The 23,981-nt window shown below is 44.4% G+C and overlaps 1 protein-coding gene across 1 annotated transcript in view; it reads right to left on the bottom strand.

The window, feature by feature from the left end:
* The window catches only part of LOC126236409 (keratin, type I cytoskeletal 9), a 102,135-nt gene that overhangs the window by 23,889 nt on the left and 54,265 nt on the right, over positions 1–23,981 (bottom strand). The window contains exons 4-6 of the mRNA XM_049945706.1: positions 19,799–19,998; positions 15,913–16,250; positions 810–1,077 (exon numbers count right to left, since the gene is read on the bottom strand). Coding sequence (XP_049801663.1) covers positions 810–1,077; positions 15,913–16,250; positions 19,799–19,998 — 806 coding nt within the window. The remainder of the gene's footprint in view (positions 1–809; positions 1,078–15,912; positions 16,251–19,798; positions 19,999–23,981) is intronic.

The raw sequence follows: 23,981 nt of genomic DNA on the forward strand, positions 1-23,981 counted from the left end.
TGCAGTACCATAACAAGTAGTTAAGAATTTATTGTTATTGGTCCGTGCATGATACTATATTTCAGTATCAATTTAACGCACCTAGGTGTTTGTCTATGGCTGAAAATAATGTACAAAAAATAAATAAATAGCAAACAACTTCGATTTTCAAGTCAAATGTAACTCAGGTGTCGCAATTACAACATAATTTCGTTGTTACATCAACATGACTAGATCTACAGGATTTCTTTGCAATCCAGACTTACGTGCCTGGCAGTTTGTCAATTTCACGCCTGTGCATAGTATGTTGGTAGCTCTTCGCCGCCTTGCCTGCTATGCTGTGTAGCAGACTTTAAAGCTGTACGGATCAGCATAACGAAAAGGCGAGGGGTCTCGATCGTTTTGTCCACGACTGTGCTTGGTAACGATATCGCCCCTTATCTTCAGCCTGAAAATTCACAGACTTAATGTGGAAAATTGTGGTTGCAAATTTGTTTTTGAAACAACTTTACGTGTGGAACGAAATATTACTTCCTTTCACATGTCTTTCGTTGCAACAAAACGCTGCACAATATTCTAACACTGTAATAAAAAAATATTTACTGAAAATACTACAGTTAAGATAAACTGAACGATATTTCAGGAGCCACCTTGAAGTGAATGCCGCCACCAGTCAGCTGATCGAGGTGTCGGTTTCAGTGTAATAAAGGCATGCGCGGTCTGTGTCATCTACGGTATAAGGTGTAAGGATGTCTACAGAAGGTCTACGCCCAGCAATGGCAGCTGAGAACGGGATTTCGACTGTCGAGTCAAGTCGTGCAGGTACTCACCAGTGGCTGTGACGTAGTCGTGATGCTGGCGCACGGAGGCAGGAGAGCCGGCTCCCGGGGGCGGCGGGGGCGGCGCGCCGTAGTCGTGGTGCTGGCGCAGCACGCTGCCGTTGCCGTTGCCAGCGCCGGGCGAGCCGCAGCCGTCGTAGTCGCCGTGCCGCGGGCTGCCGCCCCCGCCGCCGCCCACGTAGTCCTGGTGGCGCAGCGCCACACCCGGGCTGTCGTCATAGTCCTGGTGCTGGCCCAGCACCGCGCCCGACTCGTCCAGCTGCGGGCACACCACCCTCCCTTACAGTCCGCACGTCCGCTAAAGCGACATTTTTACTACGGACAAAGGCCTCTGATGATGAAAGCAACACGAATGAATCACGTTTCGCTGCAATCCATACATGATAACTTCTCCATTATCATCACGAGATAGCATGACAGGAGCTACTTTCAAGGGCTTAAGTACACCTATAGTTCAGGAAATGCAGTAAGTGAAGCAGGCAAAAAGGAATACAAACGTCTCAAAAATGAGATCGACAGGAAGTGCAAAATGGCTAAGCAGGGATGGCTAGAGGACAAATGTAAGGATGCAGAGGCTTACGTCACGAGGGGTAAGATAGATACTGCCTACAGGAAAATTAAAGAGACCTTTGGAGAAAAGAGAACCACTTGTATGAATATCAAGAGCTCAGATGGAAACCCAGTTCTAAGAAAAGAAGAGAAAGCAGAAAGGTGGAAGGAGTATATAGAGGGTATATACAGGAGCGAAGTTCTTGAGGACAATATTATGGAAATGGAAGAGGATGTAGATGAAGATGAAATGGGAGATACGATACTGCGTGAAGAGTTTGACAGAGCACTGAAAGACCTAAGTCGAAACAAGGCCCCGGGCGTAGACAACATTCCATTAGAACTACAATCCCAAAGAAAGCAGGTGTTGACAGATGTGAAAATTACCGAACTATCAGTTTAATAAGTCACAGCGGCAAAATACTAACGCGAATTCTTTACAGACGAATGGAAAAACTGCTAGAAGCCGACCTGGGGGAAGATCAGTTTGGATTCCGTAGAAATGTTGGAACACGTGAGGCAATGCTGACCCTACGACTTATCTTAGAAGAAAGATTAAGGAAAGGCAAACCTACGTTTCTAGCGTTTGTAGACTATGAGAAAGCTTTTAACAATGTTGACTGGAATACTCTCTTTCAAATTCTGAAGGTGGCAGGGGTAAAATACAGGGAGCCAAAGTCTATTTACAATTTGTACAGAAAGCAGATAGCAGTTATAAGAGTCGAGGGACATGAAAGGGAAGCAGTGGTTGGGAAGGGAGTGAGACAGGGTTGTAGCCTCTCCCCGATGCTATTCAATCTGTATATTGAGCAAGCAGTACAGGAAACAAAAGAAAAGTTCGGAGTAGGTATTAAAATCCATGGAGAAGAAATAAAAACTTTGAGGTTCGCCGATGACATTGTAATTCTGTCTGAGACAGCAAAGGACTTGGAAGAGCAGTTGAACGGAATGGATATTGTCTAGAAAGGAGAGTATAAGATGTACATCAACAAAAGCAAAACGAGGATTATGGAATGTAGTCGAATTAAGTCGGGTGATGCTGAGGGAATTAGATTAGGAAATGAGACACTTAAAGTAATAAAGCAGTTTTGCTATTTGGGGAGCAAAATAACTGATGATGGTCGAAGTAGAGCGGATATAAAATGTAGGATGGCAATAGCAAGGAAAGCATTTCTGAAGAAGAGAAATTTGTTATCATCGAGTATAGACTTAAGTGTCAGGAAGTCGTTTCTGAAAGTATTTGTATGGAGTGTAGCCATGTATGGAAGTGAAACATGGACGATAAATAGATTAGACAAGAAGAGAATAGAAGCTTTCGAAATGTGGTGCTACAGAAGAATGCTGAACATTAGATGGGTAGATCACATAACTAATGAGGAGATATTGAGTAGAATTGGGGAGAAGAGGAGTTTGTGGCACAACTTGACCAGAAGAAGGGACCGGTTGGTAGGACATGTTCTGAGGCATCAAGGGATCACCAATTTAGTACTGGAGGACAGCGTGGAGGGTAAAAATCGTAGAGGGAGACCAAGAGATGAATACACTAAGCAGATTCAGAAGGATGTAGGCTGCAGTAGGTACTGGGAGATGAAGAAGATTGCACAGGATAGAGTAGCATGGAGTACTGCATCGAACCAGTCTTAGGACTGAAGACCACAACAACAACAACAACAACAATAGTTCAGGAAAATAAGTTAATTCTGCAAAACTAACAATTCTTTTTCGCTTTCGTATTTAGTTACGAGTCAAGTTTATTATCTTCATATATACTAAGCTGTCGAAAAGGAACACTGAGTTGAACATGAAACGTCTCTAAAATTGTTTTGGTACAGGTCACGGCAAGGTTAGAGTTCAGGCAAAATTATGTCACCTTTGTCTTCGTTTTAAGCTTACTGGACAAAAAATTTGTCATCCCAGAGTGCACGCACAGATGAGTCGTTAAACCTTTATAGATGGCGCAGGTATGGAGTCGCTCGCCCAACCGCACCACAGTATAATCTCCACAAAGTATTCTCTATTCAGTGACCGCACACGCACTGCCTGTACGTGAGCATAATGAAATAGCGATCAGTGAGACATTTATGTTTCAAGCCGACACTGTACGTAAACATGGGTAAATGTAAGGATGTGGCAGAATGGAAAAAAGGGGCAATCGCGTTTGGCCGTGCCCGTGGCCATGCGGTGTGTGGATTTGCTGGATTGGTTGATGTTCCGCGGCGTACTGTTCATCGTGTCTACAATCAGTGGTGTAACACCCGTGGCCACGAAACACGACGGCTTGTGAACCAAAACCGCTTACACACCAGACAGGAATTGCTGCAGGCAGTAATGAAGGTCCGTCCTAACCTGTCAGCGAGAGAACGTCGTGGCGAGGACTGCATGCAATGAACACACAGACACATAAAGATGCGCGTCTTCAATGGCCTGGAAATCATCGAAAGTCAACAACAGATGACTGGCGGAACATAATGTGGTCTCACGAATCATGATTTCGGAAGGGCCCCGCGCAGAATCGTGGTTGGAGGGGGAGGGAGGGGGGAGAATCGCGGTGCTCGGTTGTTACTTGAGCAAGGAACGCGGGGTAAAAAGTTCTTAGTTTAGCCCGGACCAGCGGGAATTTGTGTAGCCATGTAACAGTATATTAAGAAAGGATTGAACGACGCACCGGAGCTGGCGCCCGGGGAAGTTGTGCGAATCCATTAATTCTTTTTTGCAAAATATTTTAATTGGATGGAAAGTAATGCTCAGCTAATGGTACCAAGTGCATGTACACCGTTCGGATTCTACGTGTAAAAACAGTCGCCCTCGTTCACATTTTACGTGCCTAAACAGACACCCTTAAATAACTCCGGACTGGAGCGAGACTGATGGTTCAAATTTGGTAGGTACACTGGGCTATTCGACCTTCTTTGTAGATGAGCTATAGCCGTTTGAAAACATCTCGCTTCGTTTGGATTTTTCGTGTTAAAAAACACGTTTTCCTGGGACGTATTTGCAACGTGCCACTTCTGTACTTAAAACTTTTTCGAATAGTTTGAAACTTTGCACGAAGATAGATAAGTGGCTAAAGTAAAAGTGTAAGTTCTCCAAAAATCTGTATCCGTTGTCGAGATACGATGGTTTAAAGTAGAACTAAATGTAGCACGTAAAATTCATACTTACGTAAACAGAATGTGCAGAAACGGTTTAAAGTGAATCAAATAAATAAAACACGTATTCTTAAGATAAAATTGAACAGTCGATCTCAAAAATCTAGCATCATTCCGATTTTACATTTAAAAAACATGTTACTTTTTGGTCAGTCTTTTTACGCGCGGCACTTTTATGTTTCAGACTTGTGCGAATCGGTTCAAATTTTGTAAGAAGGTGAACAAATTCATGTAATTAATGGTCGTCGTGTTGTTTTGTGAAAGCTTTATCCGTTGTCACGATATAGTGGTCTAAATTTGCACAAAAAACGCACGTAAAACCCGGTTTTACGCGAATTGCAAGTGCTGAGACGGTGTAAGGTGATACAGATGATAATAAAAAAATCTATATTCTTACAGTAATTTTAAGAAGTGATTACAAAAATCTTTCGTCATTCGGGTTTTGCTCACGAAACTGGGTCTCGTAGAAATGCGTTGCATTTAAGGTGCTGCACTTGGATATAACGTAAAAAAACTGGTTATTACAGATGATTGCCATTTCGTTGTTTATACGTTAAAGATATTATTCACCACTGGATTAAAATCATCAAAACATCTTTCGATGTGCAAAACAACGCATGTACGAAATCAGAATTATGTAGACCCCTGCACGATATGATATACTGTTTGATCGAGTATTTAGAGCTTTATCGATGACCTCGCAGAAAATTAAACTAACCTGAAGTTGCCATAAAAATAATTGTCAGAATAAGATCATCTTATTTCGAACCAACGGAAAATGTTTTACTACGTCGTCTTCAAAAACTATGGTGGTGTCATGTAGAAAATTTATCTTCGGAAAAAACAAGCTTAAGTTCATCAGTTTAAGTTCAGGTTTGAAAAGTTGATAGCATTTATTCTGTGCATACATTGTTTCGCAGTTCTTCTACTTATTTCAGCCAATCATAGTTAATTCGGATCGGTTGATGCATCATTTCGCGCCGAAATTTTTCACTTACGTTTTCCTAGCCGGCGGTTACATAATTTTCAATTTTTGTTATTGCATTTTTTTAAAATAATGACAAGAATTTTAAGATAAGAGATAATAACAAGAAATCTTCAATAGTTCATTATTTGTTGCGCCAATCTTTTAAATATCATCGTATTGTAAGTTTGCCTACGTAATATAAGCTATTTACTTACATTAATGTCATAAGCTTTGCACGACTTGTAATATTGCGTTCGGAATCGTATTGATGTTTGCTTTCATTTGGTGCACTGATTTAAGTATTTGTGGTTATTTTTCATATGTTTGCATGAGTATATGATAAATATGAAAAAATGTCTGAAAAAAGTTCAAAAAACAATAAAAAATTAAGCGAAATTTTCAAAATATGAAACAAAATAATAAAAATAAGAATTACGAAAAGATGAAAAATAAAACAAAAATCCTCACACGGGCATGTGACTTCAACATGGAGGACACAGTAGGCTGTGCTAGACAGCTTCTGCCATATCAGTCAAGTAACTGTAGTGGAGCCAGACTAACGACACTCAACTCAAGAAAAATGGTTCGAAACAGCATAAAAAAACCTGTGCCGGATCAGTCGTCGCCCGAGTCAACAAATCGGCTGCCAAGTTATCGCGGTTCAATGTCGAAGTTATGGTAGAGTAATAAAACTCGAGAACCAGAACGCAAAATGTTCCTATCATGTCACATAAGGCAAATACGCCCTAGTGATCTTAAAGAAGGGAACTAGCTTTTCGACTTATCTGGCAGCTTCAAAGACATTTGAATATAGACATGTGGACACATTCGCCCTTTTTTTACAAGTTAACCCTACTTCCCCAGCATAGTTAATTCTCTTAGCCGCAAAGTGCATCTTGCAATTTGTAGGAAAGTCCCTGATCGTGTGCACAGAATCCCGAAGATTCGCCAGCCATAGTAAACAATAAACACTGATCAGCCAAATTACTATGACCACTGCCCAACGCGGCGTTGGCTGCAGCCTGGTGGCGTTGCGGGCTCGTGACGCGGTAACAAAAGTGTGTAAGCGGAGCAGACACGGGCGCGGGATGACCCTAGCGTAGATAAGCCCTGAAAATTGAGAAATCCATTGAGATAAGCAACTTTGACAAAGGGTACGCAGAGCCCGTGTACCTGGAAAACGGCGAAGCCGGTGGAATGTTCACGTGTTCCTGCCGTGAGCATCTACGGAAAGAGGTAGAAGGACAGTGAAACTACGAGGGTCACTCCAAAAGAAATGCACACTGTTTTTGTAAAAATACAGTTTTCATTCTGCACATGTGAAAGTTTCACAGTGTGTAGATACATCCTTCCCGCTTGTTTTCAAACTTAGTTCAACCTGTTCCCGTGAATGGCGCCGTCACAGCATGTCTTCAAGATGGCTGCTACACTTGACGTTCGTCCGAAGCAACGTGCTGTCACAGAATTCCTGTGCTGTGAAAACGAGACAGTGGGAAACATCCACAAGAGGTTGAAAAAGGTGTGTGGAGATGCTGCTGTCGATCGCAGTACAGTTAGTCGGTGGGCAAGCAGGTTACGTGATGAAAGCGGGCTCAGCAATATTGAGGATTGTCCTCGCAGCGGCAGGCCTCGTACTGCACACACTCCAGACAATGTGCAAAGAGTTAACGAATTGGTGACTGCTGACAGACGCATCACAGTGAACGAATTGTCTCGCTACGTTGGGATAGGGGGAGGAAGTGTTTTCATAATACTGAAAGTGTTGGCGTTAAAAATGGTTTGTGCCAGGTGGGTTCCCAGGAGTAGACAGTGGCTCACAAAGAAACAAGAAAAACGGTATGCAGCGAACTTTTGGAACAGTACGAGAATGGTGGAGATGAATGTCTTGGAGAATTGTGACAGGTGATGAAACATGGCTCCATCATTTTTCACCAGAGACGAAGACGCAGTCAATGGAGTGGCATCATGCAAATTCACCCAAGAACAAAAAATTCAAAACCACACCTTCTGCTGAAAAAGTTATGGCTACGGTGTTTTTCGATTCCGAAAGGACTCTTGCTTATGGACATCACGCCAAGTGGAATCACCATAAATTCTGATGCATATGTGACGACACTGAAGAAACTTCAAGCTCGACTGAGTCGTGTTCGACCACATCGGCAAAAGCAGGATGTTTTGCTGTTGCACGACAATGCACGGCTACATTTCAGTCAAAAAACCATGGAAGCGATCACAAAACTCGGATGGACAGTACTGAAACACCCCCGTTACAGTCCTGACTTGGCTCAATGTGACTATCATCTCTTTGGGAAACTGAAAGACTCTCTTCGTGGAACAAGGTTTGAAGATGGTGACTCCCTTGTGCACGCTGCCAAACAGTGGCTCCAACAGGTTGGTCCAGAATTTTACTGTGCGGGTATACAGGCGCTGGTTCCAAGATGGCGTAAGGCAGTTGAGAGGGATGGAAATTATGTGGATAAATGAAAATATTGTTCCTAAAGGATGTACCTACACACTGTAAAACTTTCAAACATGTAGAATAAAAGATGGATTTTTAAACAAATAGTGTGCATTTATTTTGGAGTGACCGTCGTACAACTAGACGCTAATTATTGGACGTTCACGACTCTTTTCAGAACGTGGGGTTCGGAGGCTTGTCTACTCTGTAATGTAGGATAGATGGGGATCTGTATCGAAAGAGCACAACGCTGGTCTCACACAAGTGTTTCAGAGCACACCGTTCATCGTAGATTGTTGAACATGGAGCTCAGCAGAAGACCACCCCCACGTGTTCACATGCTGACCCAACATCGTCAGTTACGATAGCAGTGGGTACTGGATCATCGGAATTCGATGGTCGATCAAAGAAAATGTGTCGGCTATTGGGGTGAATCACATTTTTGCTACTCTAGATCGATGGTCGGCTCCAGAAACACCGTCATCGAGGTGAACGGCGGCTCGAAACTTGCAGCACGCCACGGACGCAAGCTGAAGGGAGCAGTATTATGCTATGGGAAACATTCTCCTGCGCTTGCATGGGACCTGTGGTAGTAATAGAGGACACGCTGACAGCTGTGAACCACCTGCATCCTTTCACACTTGATGTCTTCCCCGAAAGCGATGTCATTTTTTCAGCAGTATAATTGTCCGTGTCTCGGAGCCAGAACCTCGCTAAAATGGTTTGAGGAGCATTATAGCGAACTAACGTTGATGTCTCGGCGACCAAATTCGCTTGATGTAAATCCTATGGAGCCCATCACCGCGTATGCAAATCGGCGGCTCGTTATATACGCAAATTACATGACCTGTGCGTAGACATCTAATGCTACATACCTCTACATTCCTACCAAACAACTGTCGGTTCCTTGATACAGAGAATCGGTGATGTATTTTGTTCCAAAGACGGATAAATAAGCTATTGCGCAGTTGGTCATAATGTTTTGGATCATCAATATGTAATATAATATGGCTGATGAATAGCTAAAAATGTTTTTCTGGGGGGGTTAAAATTTCTGTTGGTGGATTTGTTCGCGAGGGGACGCTAAAACAATTTCTTAATTTCTGGGTGGAGAGGAGGGTATAACTCCTCCGTAAAACCTACTCCCTGTTACAAGTATGATGAGGATTGTAAGAAAAGATAGACACCAATTTATGTGTTTCTGCAGAGTGGACTGCATCTACAATAGGAAGTATCCGAGAGTGGGGGTGCGTCTGTAATAGATAGTACCCCTGAGTGGGGATGCATGCATCCTAAATTTTAATGACATGTTATGTCATACTGGGTAACACAACAACTGCTACGTTGGGCGACATGATGGCGTGTGTCATTTTATACGACATGACATCATGTATCATGTTACTTTATTTGATACGATGCATTATATTACATGACATGGGTACTAAAACTAATAACTAAAACAGCGCGAATATTTCAAGATGTTTTGATTTAAATGTCTTTGAAGCTGCCACATAGTCAAAAAGCTAGTTGCCTACTTTTACATCCCTAGCTCTACCCAGGACGTATTCGCCTTTTTAGTGCTATTATGTGACTATTTTTCATTCTGGTTCAAATGATGCACATCGTCGAGTGCACCGAAGGCTAAATGGAGTATTTCATCCAAGGTGTGTGCAAGGTCAGGCCCAAGCCAGAGGTGGGTCTGTCATGATTTTTGCTGACACGAAGCACTATGTTTATTTAAACATTGAGAATGATCGGATGTTGGATTTCAATCAATATGCACGAGTATGCTTTGATACCACTATTTTCTAAGAAGACAACAGCAAAGTTCATCGAGCTGGAAGAAGACGTGACTGGTTTTCTCAACACTTCCCCACCACATTACATCTCTGTTAGCCTGCAAAATCACCTGACTTGAATCCCCCAGAAGATCTGTTGGACATGTTGGAATGGCGGGTAAAATTCCGAAATCAACATCCCCGGAATTTGGTGAAATTGCGCAATCAAATCTTTAGCGAGTGGCTTAGCCTGGATGCGAAGTACCTCCACAACCTTGCGAACTCACTTCTTAATTGAATCCAGGCGGTTGTCAATGATTTCTCTAGGGATTGATTAATTTTTTTGCAGTGAGCTTAAACTATGTATTGCATGTCATAACATCGCACACCCGGCTCAGTTCTGATCTCACAGATATATAGCACTTCAAAATGGTTCAAATGGCCTGAGCACTATGGGACTTAACTTCTGAGGTCATCAGTCCCCTAGAACTTAGAACTACTTAAGCCTAACTAACCTAAGGACATCACACACATCCATGCCCGAGGCAGGATTCGAACCTGCGACCGTAGCGGTCGCGCGGTTCCAGACTGTAGCGCCTAGAACCGCTCGGCCACCCTTGCCGGCTATACCACTTCGTTAATGTTCAATTGTTGTAACTCTTTTAGGTCGTATTATGTTACACCTTTTCGTGACCAATAGAAAATAGGTTCTTTTTCTTGGGGGCAATCTACTGTTATCATTGCAGCTATTCAGCTTGTTTCTAGAGTGCACTCTGACACATATGAGACGTAACTACTGCTATGAGATTGTTTTACGTAAGTGTTAGCTGATGAATACGTACCGTTTCAGTGTTCTATATGTGTGCAATTCATTTCTGTACTGGCAGGCCGTAATCTCTATCCAGTTTCCCAGATCCGTCCCAACTTTCCATTACATGTAAGTTTAACATAGTAGTATTGATTCATTCAAATTTCTGCGATAAGCACGATTGCAATACACATGTGTGCTGTAAGCAGCAGTACAGATTCGTTGATGTGTCATGACTGACTGTTAAGAAAAACTCAGTATCGAGACTGAAAAGCCCAACAGTAAACACCTTTTGTGAAAATAAAATGATTCAATTGCATTGCGTAGGTGGCAATCGAGCTTTCCTTTTGTAACGATATTCCAAATGACATGGTGTCTTTATGTGCGCGTTTTTTGCCCTAAGCTAATTTATCTATCGTTGCTTGTCTACTACACTGAGCCTCATCAATAAGATCCATTAGATTTTAATCTCAGCGTATTTCTAGATTTTAACCCCTGCCGCTTCATTCGTTCCCAGTATTAGCATATCTGCCTTACTTGGTAATGTCCCCACCTTTGCTCCTACGTAACAGTACCTAAGCGGATGGAAAGTAATTGGATGAAGGCAAACCGTCGTATGTACATCATCAAACACACGAAAAAGATAAATGATGAATTAGCAAATTCCTCTGAAATACGTTACAGTGCGTTGCTACGCGAAATAATATGCCTAGTGATTTTGAACGTAGCAACCGTCCGATTGCCGTCCTTGTCCATATCCCCATATCAATCCGCAGGCAATCTGTGGCACGAAGCATTTGCATAAGTGTACTTCGTTCTTCTCTTGACATGCCTCTCTTCAGATCGGTTTATTTGTGTTGCGCTTCTCGTGATCCCATCAAATCATAGGTGCCGAGGTCGGGTAATTAAGATGGCTAACCAACCAGCAATTAGATCGTCACCAAATATGCTACGGAGAAGAGATCTACATTTGAATCGAACCCTGCATGAAACCTGTTGCGTTGAACAAATCTCTCTCTCTCTTTCTTTCTCTCTCTCTCTGGTTCGACAGAGAGCAAATATTAACAAACAAGCTGCAATAAGGTCAGAATCTCATGTTACTCATATTTGGAGCTTGAGAACCAATCTCTAATAGAAATATAGATGACTACTGAAACTAGAAAAGAGGCTACACAACACAATGAACGGCCACTAAACAGGAAAATTTAACGCAAATCCATAGTTTTTAGCGCATTCATGAAAGATAATTTTCTGCTTTGTATTGTGTGAACTACTTTCTGGCGTGAATTTAGTATAAATCGTATTTCAAAACATTCTAAAGTGTCTACCAAACAGGGGACCAAGAATTGTTCAGCTGCCTTGAAGCATTTCGCGCACTGATTAACAGTTGGCAAGTGGAGAGCGTTGTCCATTCATCAACAGCAGTTTCGTTTGCCACGTATTGCGTAATCGGTTGCCAGGCTCTCCGTGCGGCTGAAAGCAGCACAATAGAAGTCATGGAGAGATGATGTATTCGAAATTTTTTCATCTGTCGATTATTATGAAATAAAGCCGCAGTAGTGTCGTTATTGTGATGGGACACCTTCACAAATAACTTAAAGCTTTTCTTGTTCAGTCAGATGTTGAATTTCCTTGCGCTGCTCTATTACTGATCTGTAAGTGTATCTATAATTCTGTGCAACAACAACCCAGGTGATCTATTGGGAAAAATCATAAAAATCTTGTGTCGCAGTAGAGGGATTTTTTCCTACCACGTTTGATACCGATGCTGTAATTAACTGCCCATCTACTTCAGATTAAATAGGGAAAAATTTAGTGTTTTCTCGTTGTGAGGAGAATCGTGTTGATTACAGCTTGTTGGGACATCTATTGACACAAATCGCTTACAGACTCAGAGCTAGGTCCTTATTAATGAAGTTTTAGGTGGAATTAGATGGCGAGTTTCTTCCACTTTGGTTTTCAAACGAGACCAATTGGAACTTCTTTGTATCTGACCGCCCGCATCTCGTGGTCGTGCGGTAGCATTCTCGCTTCCCACTCCCGGGTTCCCGGGTTCGATTCCCGGCGGGGTAAGGGATTTTCTCTGCCTCGTGATGGCTGGGTGTTGTGTGCTGTCCTTAGGTTAGTTAGGTTTAAGTAGTTCTAAGTTCTAGGGGACTTATGACCACAGCAGTTGAGTCCCATAGTGCTCAGAGCCATTTGAACCATTTTTGTATGTGACCACCAGTGTGGTCGAACTGCTCTCTATTCGTAGGTAGGATGGACGATCTCTTGCACGCTGTTCAAATTTTAGTATAGCGTCTCAAGTGTGTCATGAACGCGCATTTAGAAGTTATTTGTAGGTGGCGAATCCTTATGTGAGAAAACAGGAATACTCCGTAGTACTACACTGCTTCACAGTCACAAGGGAAGAATACAGTTGTCAATCGTTACCTGTGCTGTATCAATGCATCTCTACGAAGTTATTGGTGGATGTCAGTGACAAGCAGTCTGCCTGCGCAGTACGCGACTTGACGTAGTCGTAGTTCACGTAGCAGATAACATATTTTCCATTCTGTGTGTAAATTACATCCTAGGGCTAGCGTCGAAGGCAAAATCCATTGGGTACAACCTATATTTATGCCTACTACGAAGTTAAATTTTTCTGTGGTCCAGTGGTCCGTGCTAATAACGTCTGTCCATACGGATAGGTTCTGTGGTACTGGGGTACTGACCAGTGAACACATGGAGCGAATGGAGTCGCATGTATACCGTCTACCAAAAGCATCCGGCCACTATTAACGGACATTAATATGGGGTGTGCCCACCCTTCGCCATTATGACGGCTTGAACTCTGCTGGTAACATCTTGAGTGAGGTGTCTGAATGTCTTTGGAGGAGTGGTAGCCCACTCTTCCTCAGGATCCGAAACAACAGAAGGCACTGATGTTGAACGCTGGGGTGTGGAGCGAAGCAGACGTTGTAACTCATCCAAGAGGCGTTCAGTTAGGTTGAGGTCAGAACTCTGGGGAGGCCAGTCCATTTCAGGAATGTTACTGTCCACAAACCTCTGCCTCATAGATGCTGCTTTGTGATAGGGTACTTTGTCATGCTGATACAATCAACGTCTCAGAATTGTTTCTCTACTGTACACAGTACAAAGTGCTGTAAGATGTGCTCATATCCATCCGCATTTAGCATTTACTTAAGCGTAACGAGGGAACCACACCATAACTACGAAAAACACCCCCATACCATATCACCACTTCCTTCGTATTTCGCTGTTGTCACTACATGTCATTCAGGTAACGTTCGCCTGGCAATCGCCAAATCCAAACCCTTCTGTCGGATCGCCGCATGGTACAGCGTGATTTGTCACCCCAAATCGCTCTTTACCAGAAATCCACTGCCCTGCGCCGGGCGGTCTAAGACGCTGCAGCCATGGACTGTGCGGCTGGTCCCGGCGGAGGTTCCAGTCCTCCCTTGGGCATGGGTGTGTGTGTTTGTCCTTAGGATAATTTGGGTTAAGTAGTGTGTAAGCTTAGGGACTGTGTTCTTAGCAGTTAAGTCCCATAAGATTTCACACACATTTGAACATTTGACCACTGCCCTGGGGCGACGCTCTTTACACCATCTCAATTGTCACTGAGCAATGACTACAGAAATGTTTGGATTATGAGGAGCTGGTCGATCACTGTATGTATCCCATTTTCTTTAACTCCGTAGGAAGACTCATTGTGCTAGCTGCACTGCTGGAAGCACTTTGGTAACTGACGAGTGATTCCTTGCGATTTTTTACAGCCGTCAGCCCTAGTACTCGAAGATTCCTGTCTGTCAGTACGTGAGGTCTACCTGGTTTTGGTTTAGCTGCGGTTGTTCGTTCGCCTTTCCACTTCACAGTCATATCACCAGTGGTTGATTTGGGCAACTGTAGAAGGGCTGAAATGTGCTTGATGGCTTTGTTACTCAAGTGGCATCGAATGATTGGCCCACGTCCGAAGACAGTGAGCTGCCCTGACCGATCCATTTCGCTGTTACTACTTCTCTACCGACAACACAGTACTCCCCGCTTCCTCTTATACTATAAGTTCAATTATTTTATCTTGGCGGCTCGCGCGTGTCCGCCCAGACGCGGGAGAGTGCTGCGTTGCCAGTTGCACGCGCCAAGAGAAGCAGCGCCATAGTATAGTATAGTTCGCACACTTACGTTTAGAGGGAAGCGCGCAGTTTATGAAGTAAAGCCATCACGGCCGCATTAACCCTTTCGCTGCTTCAGAGACGTGCTCACCGCATTCCGCGCTGTGCGCGATTTTTGTCGTCAATGCATTGCTCGCCTGTGCAGACACATGGTGTTCCGACTGCTTTGACACACTTATCATTGGATTTCACAAAAACTATTTGGCCCAAAAATTTGAATTTTACACATCTTCTTGACTGATACCGTCCCCCCATAAATGACTTAATTTTGTTTCGATGTTCAACGCAGTTATTGTGCAGCATTAGATGTAGTAAACCACTGCACGAAATATTGAAGAGTTTGTAGTCCACTGGGTATACTTTCCGTATAGTCGATTTTAGTTGCCGCTAGAAATTTCAAAAAATTACATTCAAACGAATAAAATTCATGAAGTAAGACACTTCGAAATTGTTTTTAAATAAAGAAAATATTATGCACTGAACAAGATTTGAACTTAGAACCTCTTGAGTAGCAGCCAAACACCTTAACCATTACACTAACGTAGCGCATCGTTCAAGGCTTTTCCTGGAGTACTTTAAACAATCACGCAAAATACCTACAAACACTGTTGGTATGACTATGAATTACTCACGTTTCGTCGAAGTACAATAGGAGATAAACAATTACCGCTGTTCTTTATTGCGAAAAAGCGGTTAGTGAGAATGAATTTCCTTTCCATCACCTGAATTAGGAGGCTTATTGCTTGTTTGGTTTAATTAATTAATAGAATATTAAGCAGTTGATATAAAGAATGCTTTTTCCAAACTTTCACTTATAGAAAGTCTGCTATCAGTACGTGAGGTCTACCTGGTTTTGGTTTAGCTGCGGTGACTGATAGTGACTGAACGTTTCTAAAACTGAAGACACTCGTCGGTGCTCTGCACTGCAGTCGAGCTCTGGCAACGTCGTTCTCTGTTCATTGGCTGACTGTGTTTTGTGACGTCAGATGCACAGAACGAACCTAAACTCGGCCGCCGTCGTAAATGACGCGCACTATAGCAGGTTCGTTGCTCGTGGCATCAAGTGGTCCATCCCGTATTCCATAGAGGCGTTCGGATACCTTTGATAAGATAGTGTACGTCTGAAGCCACTGAATTCTGTAGTGCATGCATGGGATGCTGTCGGAATCATGTGGTGCGGAGAGTATCAACATTGCAGACTTCTACCCACCTGGTGCTGCGACCGGAAGAGCGAGGCGTCGTGCTGCGGCTGCAGCATGGAGGCGTACGAGTAGGGCCCTGCGGAGGGCGCGCCGAAGGGCGAGCTGGAGTAGGGCGCGTTGAGCAGGTTGAGGTGCGGCGACAGCTCGTACGCCGCCGGCGAGTAGGCGGCCCACGAGTCGCCCGGCGCCGACACGCCCACGCCGACGCCCACGCCGCCTCCACCCACCGGCACGCCGCCCCCGCCCACTGACACGCCGCCCCCGCCGCCTCCGGCGCCGCCCCCGGAGAACGGGCCAAGCGAGCTGTTCAGCGAGCCGAACGACGACAGTGACGCGCTCGCCGAGCCTACGGACAGTCGGCGGCGTCTCAACAGTGTTCCCTGCACGGCTGTAATAATAACAACTGCGAGTAATACCGCACGAGCCAACTGACGATACACGTTAATGTGTAAGAAAACAGAATGGTCGCAGAAACGACTGAGTGTGTTGGACGCTCCCTCTGATAATCCGAGAAGGAGCACTAACCAGTAAGCCTGCCAGCGATAGTGAGTCGTCAGTCTGTCCCTCTCCTCAAGCTATGAGCATCGGACAAGTGAACAAGCTAGTTGTGATGGATTGCTTGTTTCAGGTAGCCGTCACTGGCCGTTTGTCATGTGGCCCAGGCTCACAGGAAGGTGTCGTCTTTGAATGATTGCAGGAGTACATAAGATGGTTCAAAATGGTTCAAATGGTTCTGAGCACTATGGGACTTAACATCTGAGGTCATCAGTCCCCTAGAACTTAGAACTACTTAAACCTAACTAACCTAAGGACATCACACACATCCATGCCCGAGGCAGGATTCGAACCTGCGACCGTAGCGGTGACGCGGTTCCAGACTGAAGCTCCTAGAACCGCACGGCCACACCGGCCGGCTCGTACGATGGCTTAGACAGAATTTCTAGTTGGTGTCATGAATGATAGCTTCCTCTAAACGTAGGAAAAATGTAAGTTAATGCGGATGAATATGAATAACAATCCTATAACGTTCGAATATAGCACTAGTAGGGTGCTGCTTGAGACAATCACATCGATTAAATATCTAGGCGTAATGTTGCGAAGATATATGAAATGGAATGAGCACGTCTGGTTGGTAGTAGGGAAGGCGAATGCTTGACTTCGTTTCATTGGATGAATTTTGTGAAAATATAGTTCATCTATAAAGCAGACGGCGTATAGAACGCTAGTGCACCCCATTCTTGACTACTCTTTGAATGTTTGGGATTCCCACCAAATCGGGTTGATGGAAGATGTCTAAGTAATTCAGAGGTGTGCTGCTAGATCTGTCGCCGGTAGTTTCGATCATCACGCAACCATTACGGAGATGCTTCGTGAACCCAAATGGGAATCGCTGGAGGGAAGACGACGCTTTTTCGCGAGCAATATTAAGGAAATTTAGAGAACTGGTATTTGAGGACGACTGAAGAAATATTCTACTGCCGGCAACGTACATTTCACGCAAGGGCCACGAAGATAAGACGGCGAGAAATTAGAGCTCGATCGGAGGGTTTTAGACAGTCTTTTTTCCTGGATCAGTTTGCGAGTGGGACAGGAAAGAACTGGTAGCGATACAAGAAGCCCCCCTGCTGGCGAAGTATGTATGTAGATGTAGATGGAGTCTTCTGCGAGGCCACAGACTTGAAAAGTTTTTGGTGGGACTGCTGATGATAAACTGTCTGTCATCCGTAGTGACGCAGACGTTGACTCTTTGTTATTCGTGGGACTGCGCGCCACGAGCAAGAGAAGCTGTCTTGGGACTGAGGAGCGGTTCATATCAAACCGTACAACAAATTACAACTGTAATAAAATAGGTAACTAAAAGCTACATATTTGGAAATCAATTAAAGCATACCTTTTGAATAGTACATGATGCGCAATGGAACATTACTTAACATAAATAAGGGCTAGCAGAAAATATTAAAGTTTGTAAAAAATAAAAATCTGAAACTTTCAAAGAGTAATGCATGTTACCTGGAAAATTAGACACCCAAGATGTGTGATGGAAAATTGTAGCCTCGTTTCATCTTCCTAAGCTCAACGACTTCTTCTTTATGGAACGATGCTGGCTCAGTTTTTCAGACTGATGCATGGCAATGCACAATAAACGTAAGGAAATGCAGCGGTGTTATCATAGTTCTGATCTCAGTCGACAGGATGTGTTTGTAGTGTGCGTAGCGAGTGCAATGTATGCACTGATATGATGAGATCTGAATGAATAGTGGAACATTACTATAGGAATTAATGAGACTTTAATTAATTATTCACTTGCATATTTGTCAATTTTGAATTATTGTGTTGTTGTTTTAATAAGCTGATAAGTTATTTTAAAGTCATCTGTGAATGCACAAAGAACTAACTAACTAATTTGTGTATGTCTAACTCGCAAACTTTTAAATCTATGGTCAATTTCAACGTTCAAGTCATCATCAGGTAGCCACTTCTACCGTGGTTATTAATCAGTTTGAGAATGTCGTCTTCGCAAGTCTTCCAAAGCTGAGCTGTAGCTGCATTCTCATCTGAAAACTTTATTCCCAGAATGATGAATAAAATTAAAAATAAATTAACTTGGGTAATATTAATATTTCATTCTTATTTAATTTAGTGTACATTTGTATGCTATTGTGTTTTCATCTCTGTTCATTACTTTTTTGTTTTATGGTTTCAGCTCTAATTATTACTTGATGAGCGACAGTGAACGAGCAATCGGGTCACGTAAACAATCAGAGTACGCAATCGACTCCTAAGTCCCGGGCATCTACTAATCTGTAGCTTAGATCAGGTTGGAAGATGGAAGTGTGATTGTAGATGGTGAAGCCAACGAATGTGAAAGCAAAAAACTTGGTTGTGGTGACAGACTGATTTGTAGCTTAGTCAGAGTTCTAGGGTAGGTTAGAAGGAGGTAAGTTTGATTGTGAGATGCCAAAGCCAATGAATGTGACAGACAGATCTGTAGCTTAGCCTGAGATCTAGGTTGGAAGTTGGTAGCTTGGTCGTGAGATGGCTAAGGCAAAGAATAACAGCAAGAAAGCACCTGAAATGTCTCGGCTCTGCAGAAAAATTAAAATATTCTGCACTAGATGTCCTATTACGCTTTCTTGGAGTATTGTATTGTATTGTATGTTAACCGGGGACCTAGAAACGACGGAGAGGCTCCGTCCCCGCTGCAGCCGCAGTGGTCCACAACCCCACGACGACTACCGCAGTCCACTTCACGCCTCCGCCGCCCCACACCGAACCCAGGGTTATTCTGCGGTTCGGCCCCCGGTGGACCCCCCAGGGAACGTCTCACACCAGACGAGTGTAACCCCTATGTTTGCGTGGTAGAGTAATGGTGGTGAACGCGTACGTGGAGAACTTGTTTGCGCAGCAATCGCCGACATAGTATAACTGAGGCGGAATAAGGGGAACCAGCCCACATTCGCCGAGGCAGATGGAAAACCGCCTAAAAACCATCCACAGACTGGTCGGTTCACCGGACCTCGACACAAATCCGCCGGGCGGATTCGTGCCGGGGACCAGGCGCTCCTTCCCGCCCGGAAGGCTGTGCCTTAGACCGCACGGCCAACCGGGCGGGCTCTTCTTGGAGTATACTCGATATTGCTTTCTTTTCTGTGGAACATTATCTGTCATTCCAACTTACTGGGTTCCGTGAGGAAAACATTATTCGAACCAACCATATATTTGAGAGGATATTCCATATAATCTCATCTAGATGAGAGCTGGCTTGGGACCTAAGGCAAACAAACAGTCAGAAACAGCTCACAGTAGACATTCTAACTGACGTAAGTTCACTGCACAGTGAGGAGCCAGCAATAAGTGAGATGTTTAGAGCGTGCTAGAGAGGCGGCGACTGACCTCCGGTGGCGAGGTAGCCGGTCTTGCGCGGCGGCTCCCGCTTGCGCCACTTGGCGCGCCGATTCTGGAACCACACCTGGACGCGCGACTCGCTGAGGCTCAGCTTGAGCGCCAGCTCCTCGCGCGCGAACACGTCGGGGTACGGCGCCCGCTCGAACGCGCGCTCCAGCTCCTCCAGCTGGTACGCCGTGAACGTCGTCCTGGAAGCAGTACGAGGCACCATCTCAGAACCGAATAATCTGCGCATACTTACCAGAGCAGTGCTCACACAGCGCGTCCACTGTTATCTATCAGTACACATTACCAACTTCGACTCAATCCAGATAAAACACAACTGTATGCATTTCATCTTAAGCACTATCAGGCACGTCGCAAGCTTGTCATCACGTGGCAAGGGATAGAGTCAGTAAATACGACCCATCCAAAAATATCTGGGAGTCACTATGCATCGTTTTCCGACCTACAAACCGCATTGCGAGAATAAGAGAATAAAGGTAAAAGATCAGTGGTAGCACTTGCGGCTCTATACCGCAAACCCTGAGAACGACGGCACTTGCAACATGTTACAGTGCTACTGAGTATGCTTGCCCAATCTGGTACAAATTCAAATGGTTCTAATGGCTCTGAGCACTACGGGACTTAACATCTGAGGTCATCAGTCCCCTAGAACTTAGAACTACTTAAAACTAACTAACCTAAGGACATCACACACATCCATGCCCGAGGCAGGATTCGAACCTGCGACCGTAGCGGTCGCGCGGTTCCAGACTGAAGCGCCTAGAACCGCTCGGACACTACGGCCGGCTACAAATACACTCACGCAAACAGCCGACAAGGCGCTAAAAGAAAAGAGTAGGCTTATTAAAGGTTGTATTAAAGCCACGTCACTTCTAAAACTCTACCAACTCTCTGGCACAGCGCCACCAGATATTCGTCGTGAAGTAGCTACGAATGCGGAGAGGAGAAATCAGGCCCATCAGGAAAACTATTCACTATGTGGGCACATTTCAGTAGTCCCAACTTTCCTCAAGACCACTTCAATCTTGGAAACAACAGCAGCTACAGCAAGAAAACAATTGTGGATATGCCAACTTGAGAATCACCCTGTCTGGCCCTTTACTTTGGAAACATTACCACCGGGGCATGAACGAAAATGGATCGTGTGGAGGTCACTCAGCCGTCTTCGTTCTGGAGTCGGAAGATCCAGGAGTAACCTCCAGAAATGGCACTTCACTGTGAATACCACCAACTGTGATTGCAGAGAACCACGCGCCATGGAGCACAGCTATGCCCTGCATCTTGCACAGAAGATGATCTTCTGCTTCCGGCACCGGATGCAGTTGAAGTTGCAAGATTCTGGTCAAGAGTAATGTACCTTTGTAATTCTATCTTTCGTTTGTTTGTAATGGTAATTACCATGTATTGTATTTGTTTTATGACTTGAATAGATAATAAATTGTAAAACAGTCTGAATCGTTTCACAGACGTTCTCGCGTAGACCGTTCGGCGTATCACCCAGTCACGCATAGGACGATTAATATGAAATGGATTTCGGCCTGATGTGGACTGGTGTAGACTGACCTAACTCTCTGACAACAGGAGTGGCTAACATTGTTAAGGACAAGTCAAAAATGACGCCTGCTGGCAAGTATCGTGCGTCTGTTGTGAATTCAGAATTTTTTTCGATGTGACTCGTTGATGGTTTGTTTGCGGATGTTAAGTTGAGATGCTGTTCCACATTTCAGCACGGTATTTTGATGACCGATCTAGTCATCTTCTTCAGGTGCTGCGAGCTGTGGTATTACGTTTTACTCGCTGCCTGGACTGTACTCATGCTATGAAGTGCTGTCGGTGTCGCGTGCCTATTTATTCCAGAGCTCCACTCCCAGCGCCTGCTGCGTCCTTTACTGTTCAATTGTTTTTCAGAGTCCACACTACGAAACGCAGTCTCTCAGCGTTTCCCAGCTCTGGTGGATGAGGTGGCCTTCGAGATATGAACAAACTGACTGCTTGACCGCAAGCCTCATTTAAATTAAAATATCCGTTCCAGTTTGTTCGGTTTTCCTACATTTTATTTCAGCAGACTTCTTAATTATTGCGCTGTCCCAGAACGTTGGCGTTTGCACCACGACAATGGTCTCGTCGTATTTCAGTTGATGATTATTCTCGAGTCAGTCATTGGCAACAGCTGATTTGCTTTGCTGGTTTAGTTGGGTGTGTCAACAAAGATAAAAAAAAAGTCTTTGTAATGTTGCAGATGATCTAGGTAACCGAAAGCCGGACGTCTACTTCATTTCATGCATTTGTAGTGTGTCTTAAGAAAAGGGGGTGGGTGGGGAGGGTGGTTGCATGGAATATCAGCGACAATCCGACTGAAGCAACTAAGTAGATCAGCACTGCCACGAATATAATCATGAAATGAAGCACGTCGAGATAAGTACCATGGTACAAACGTTAGCTTTCTGGGACAGCGTAATTAAAGAGAGTATGGAAATAAATATCACGGGGAACCTAAGAAACTGCCACGGAGGTTTGAATTTGATCAATGCTTGGAATACGACATTTTGTTTATTACATATCCGCGGCCGTTTCAACCAGCAGCGCTGGAAAATATCGAGCGAGTGTACGTTTCACAAAATAACAATGCAGGCTTCTAAAGAGAACGATTAGCGAGAAGTGTAAACGTGGTGGCATTTGTGTTGTGTGCAGTTGTGTGAATGTCTGAAGGAACTCGCAGATAAGCTCGACGAAAGAGACTGGGGTTGTTCCAGCCAACATAGTGTATCGGCTTGGCGAGTCCTGGGGCTGCCGCATGACGGCAAATAGCCTGTCATACACGCTTACCATTGCGTTTGTATTTTTTTGCCGCTGCTTATGTGCCACGGTCGGGATGAGCTAAACAACACAGTGGTAAGGCGTGACCCAAGGATCGAGTCTTCAGAGTATGGCGGAGAATTTTTACATTACTGATAGAAAGTTGGTATTACGAATTCCGAGGCAATCAATTGGGTGGTTTTGCAGTAGGGGTGGGAAGTAGGCGACTGTGCAAGGTAGGGGAAGAAGCAACGGGACACGAAAAGTGGCGCTGGTCTGGTGTGTTCATGAGTAGGGAAAAAAGAGGAATAGCTGGGGAGACGAGTAGACTCTGAGGCTGCAAGAAGCTATCTGGCCAACACAAGGGTAAGAGACTGAACAATTAAGCCTCCTCCGTAGCCAAGGCGAAACTTCCTTGTTAGAGACCTGGGCATTTAAGAAGAAAAAAGGGAAAAACGTGGCAAATCTCTAACAATGTTCGAGTGCTATTTTGTTTTAAACCACAGATTAGTAGCGAAGTAAAAACCACAGTGTAAATGCGTTGAAGCTTTGCGTAGATGTGTTACGCAGTGTCTTTAATATGCCCGTCTATCGCGTCGCGTCGAACTTATCAGTCATGAGCAAAAAGTGAGCATCTACAGATGCCTACAACAATAGTGTCTTCCGTCTAGTGTGAACTGCCTGTCGAGGTATTTTGCACGATTTCATGCAGCCCATATCAGGCAACTATCATGCGTTTCATTCTTCATGACAATTCTCGACCGTACACTGCACGTGCAACGAAGATGCTCATGGAGCGTTTTATATGGGAAACGTTAGATCACCCACCTTGCAGCCCGGAATAGGGTGCCTCTAATTTTCATCTTTTTATTCACATGGGCCGCTGGCTATGAGGACAGTATTTTGGCACTGACAACGAGCTCAGAGCAGCGCAGGGAATTAACGGAAATCACAGGCAGCTGCCTTCTATGTCGAAGGTATAGGAAAGTTGATACCACGCTGCGAGAAATGTCTAAGTAGTGGTGGCGACTACGTAGAGAAGTAGTTGGAAGGCGTACCTAACTCCTGAAAATAAAAAGAATTGAATTTCGCTGTGGTTTCTATTTCACGACCAATCGGATGTTAAAAAAGGTCTACCCTCGTAAAGAGAAGGTTGCTAACACACGCCTTTGTGGTTGCTGCCGAGTCGGAGGTACGCTGGTTCGAATCCTGGTGGCGGATAAAATTTTCACTGCCAGTATTTGGCCGACAAGAGGAGGAGAGTTGGTGGTGTGAAGTTCAAGTCTTAGCGCCAATGTACTGGATTAGATTCCAAACCCATGTGCAGTGTCCTTCGAAGTGAGGGTATGTGACGCTGCTGATGATGGAT

This window comes from Schistocerca nitens, chromosome 2 (assembly GCF_023898315.1).
Source record: "Schistocerca nitens isolate TAMUIC-IGC-003100 chromosome 2, iqSchNite1.1, whole genome shotgun sequence".
In the NCBI taxonomy this organism is placed as follows: Eukaryota; Metazoa; Arthropoda; class Insecta; order Orthoptera; family Acrididae; genus Schistocerca; species Schistocerca nitens.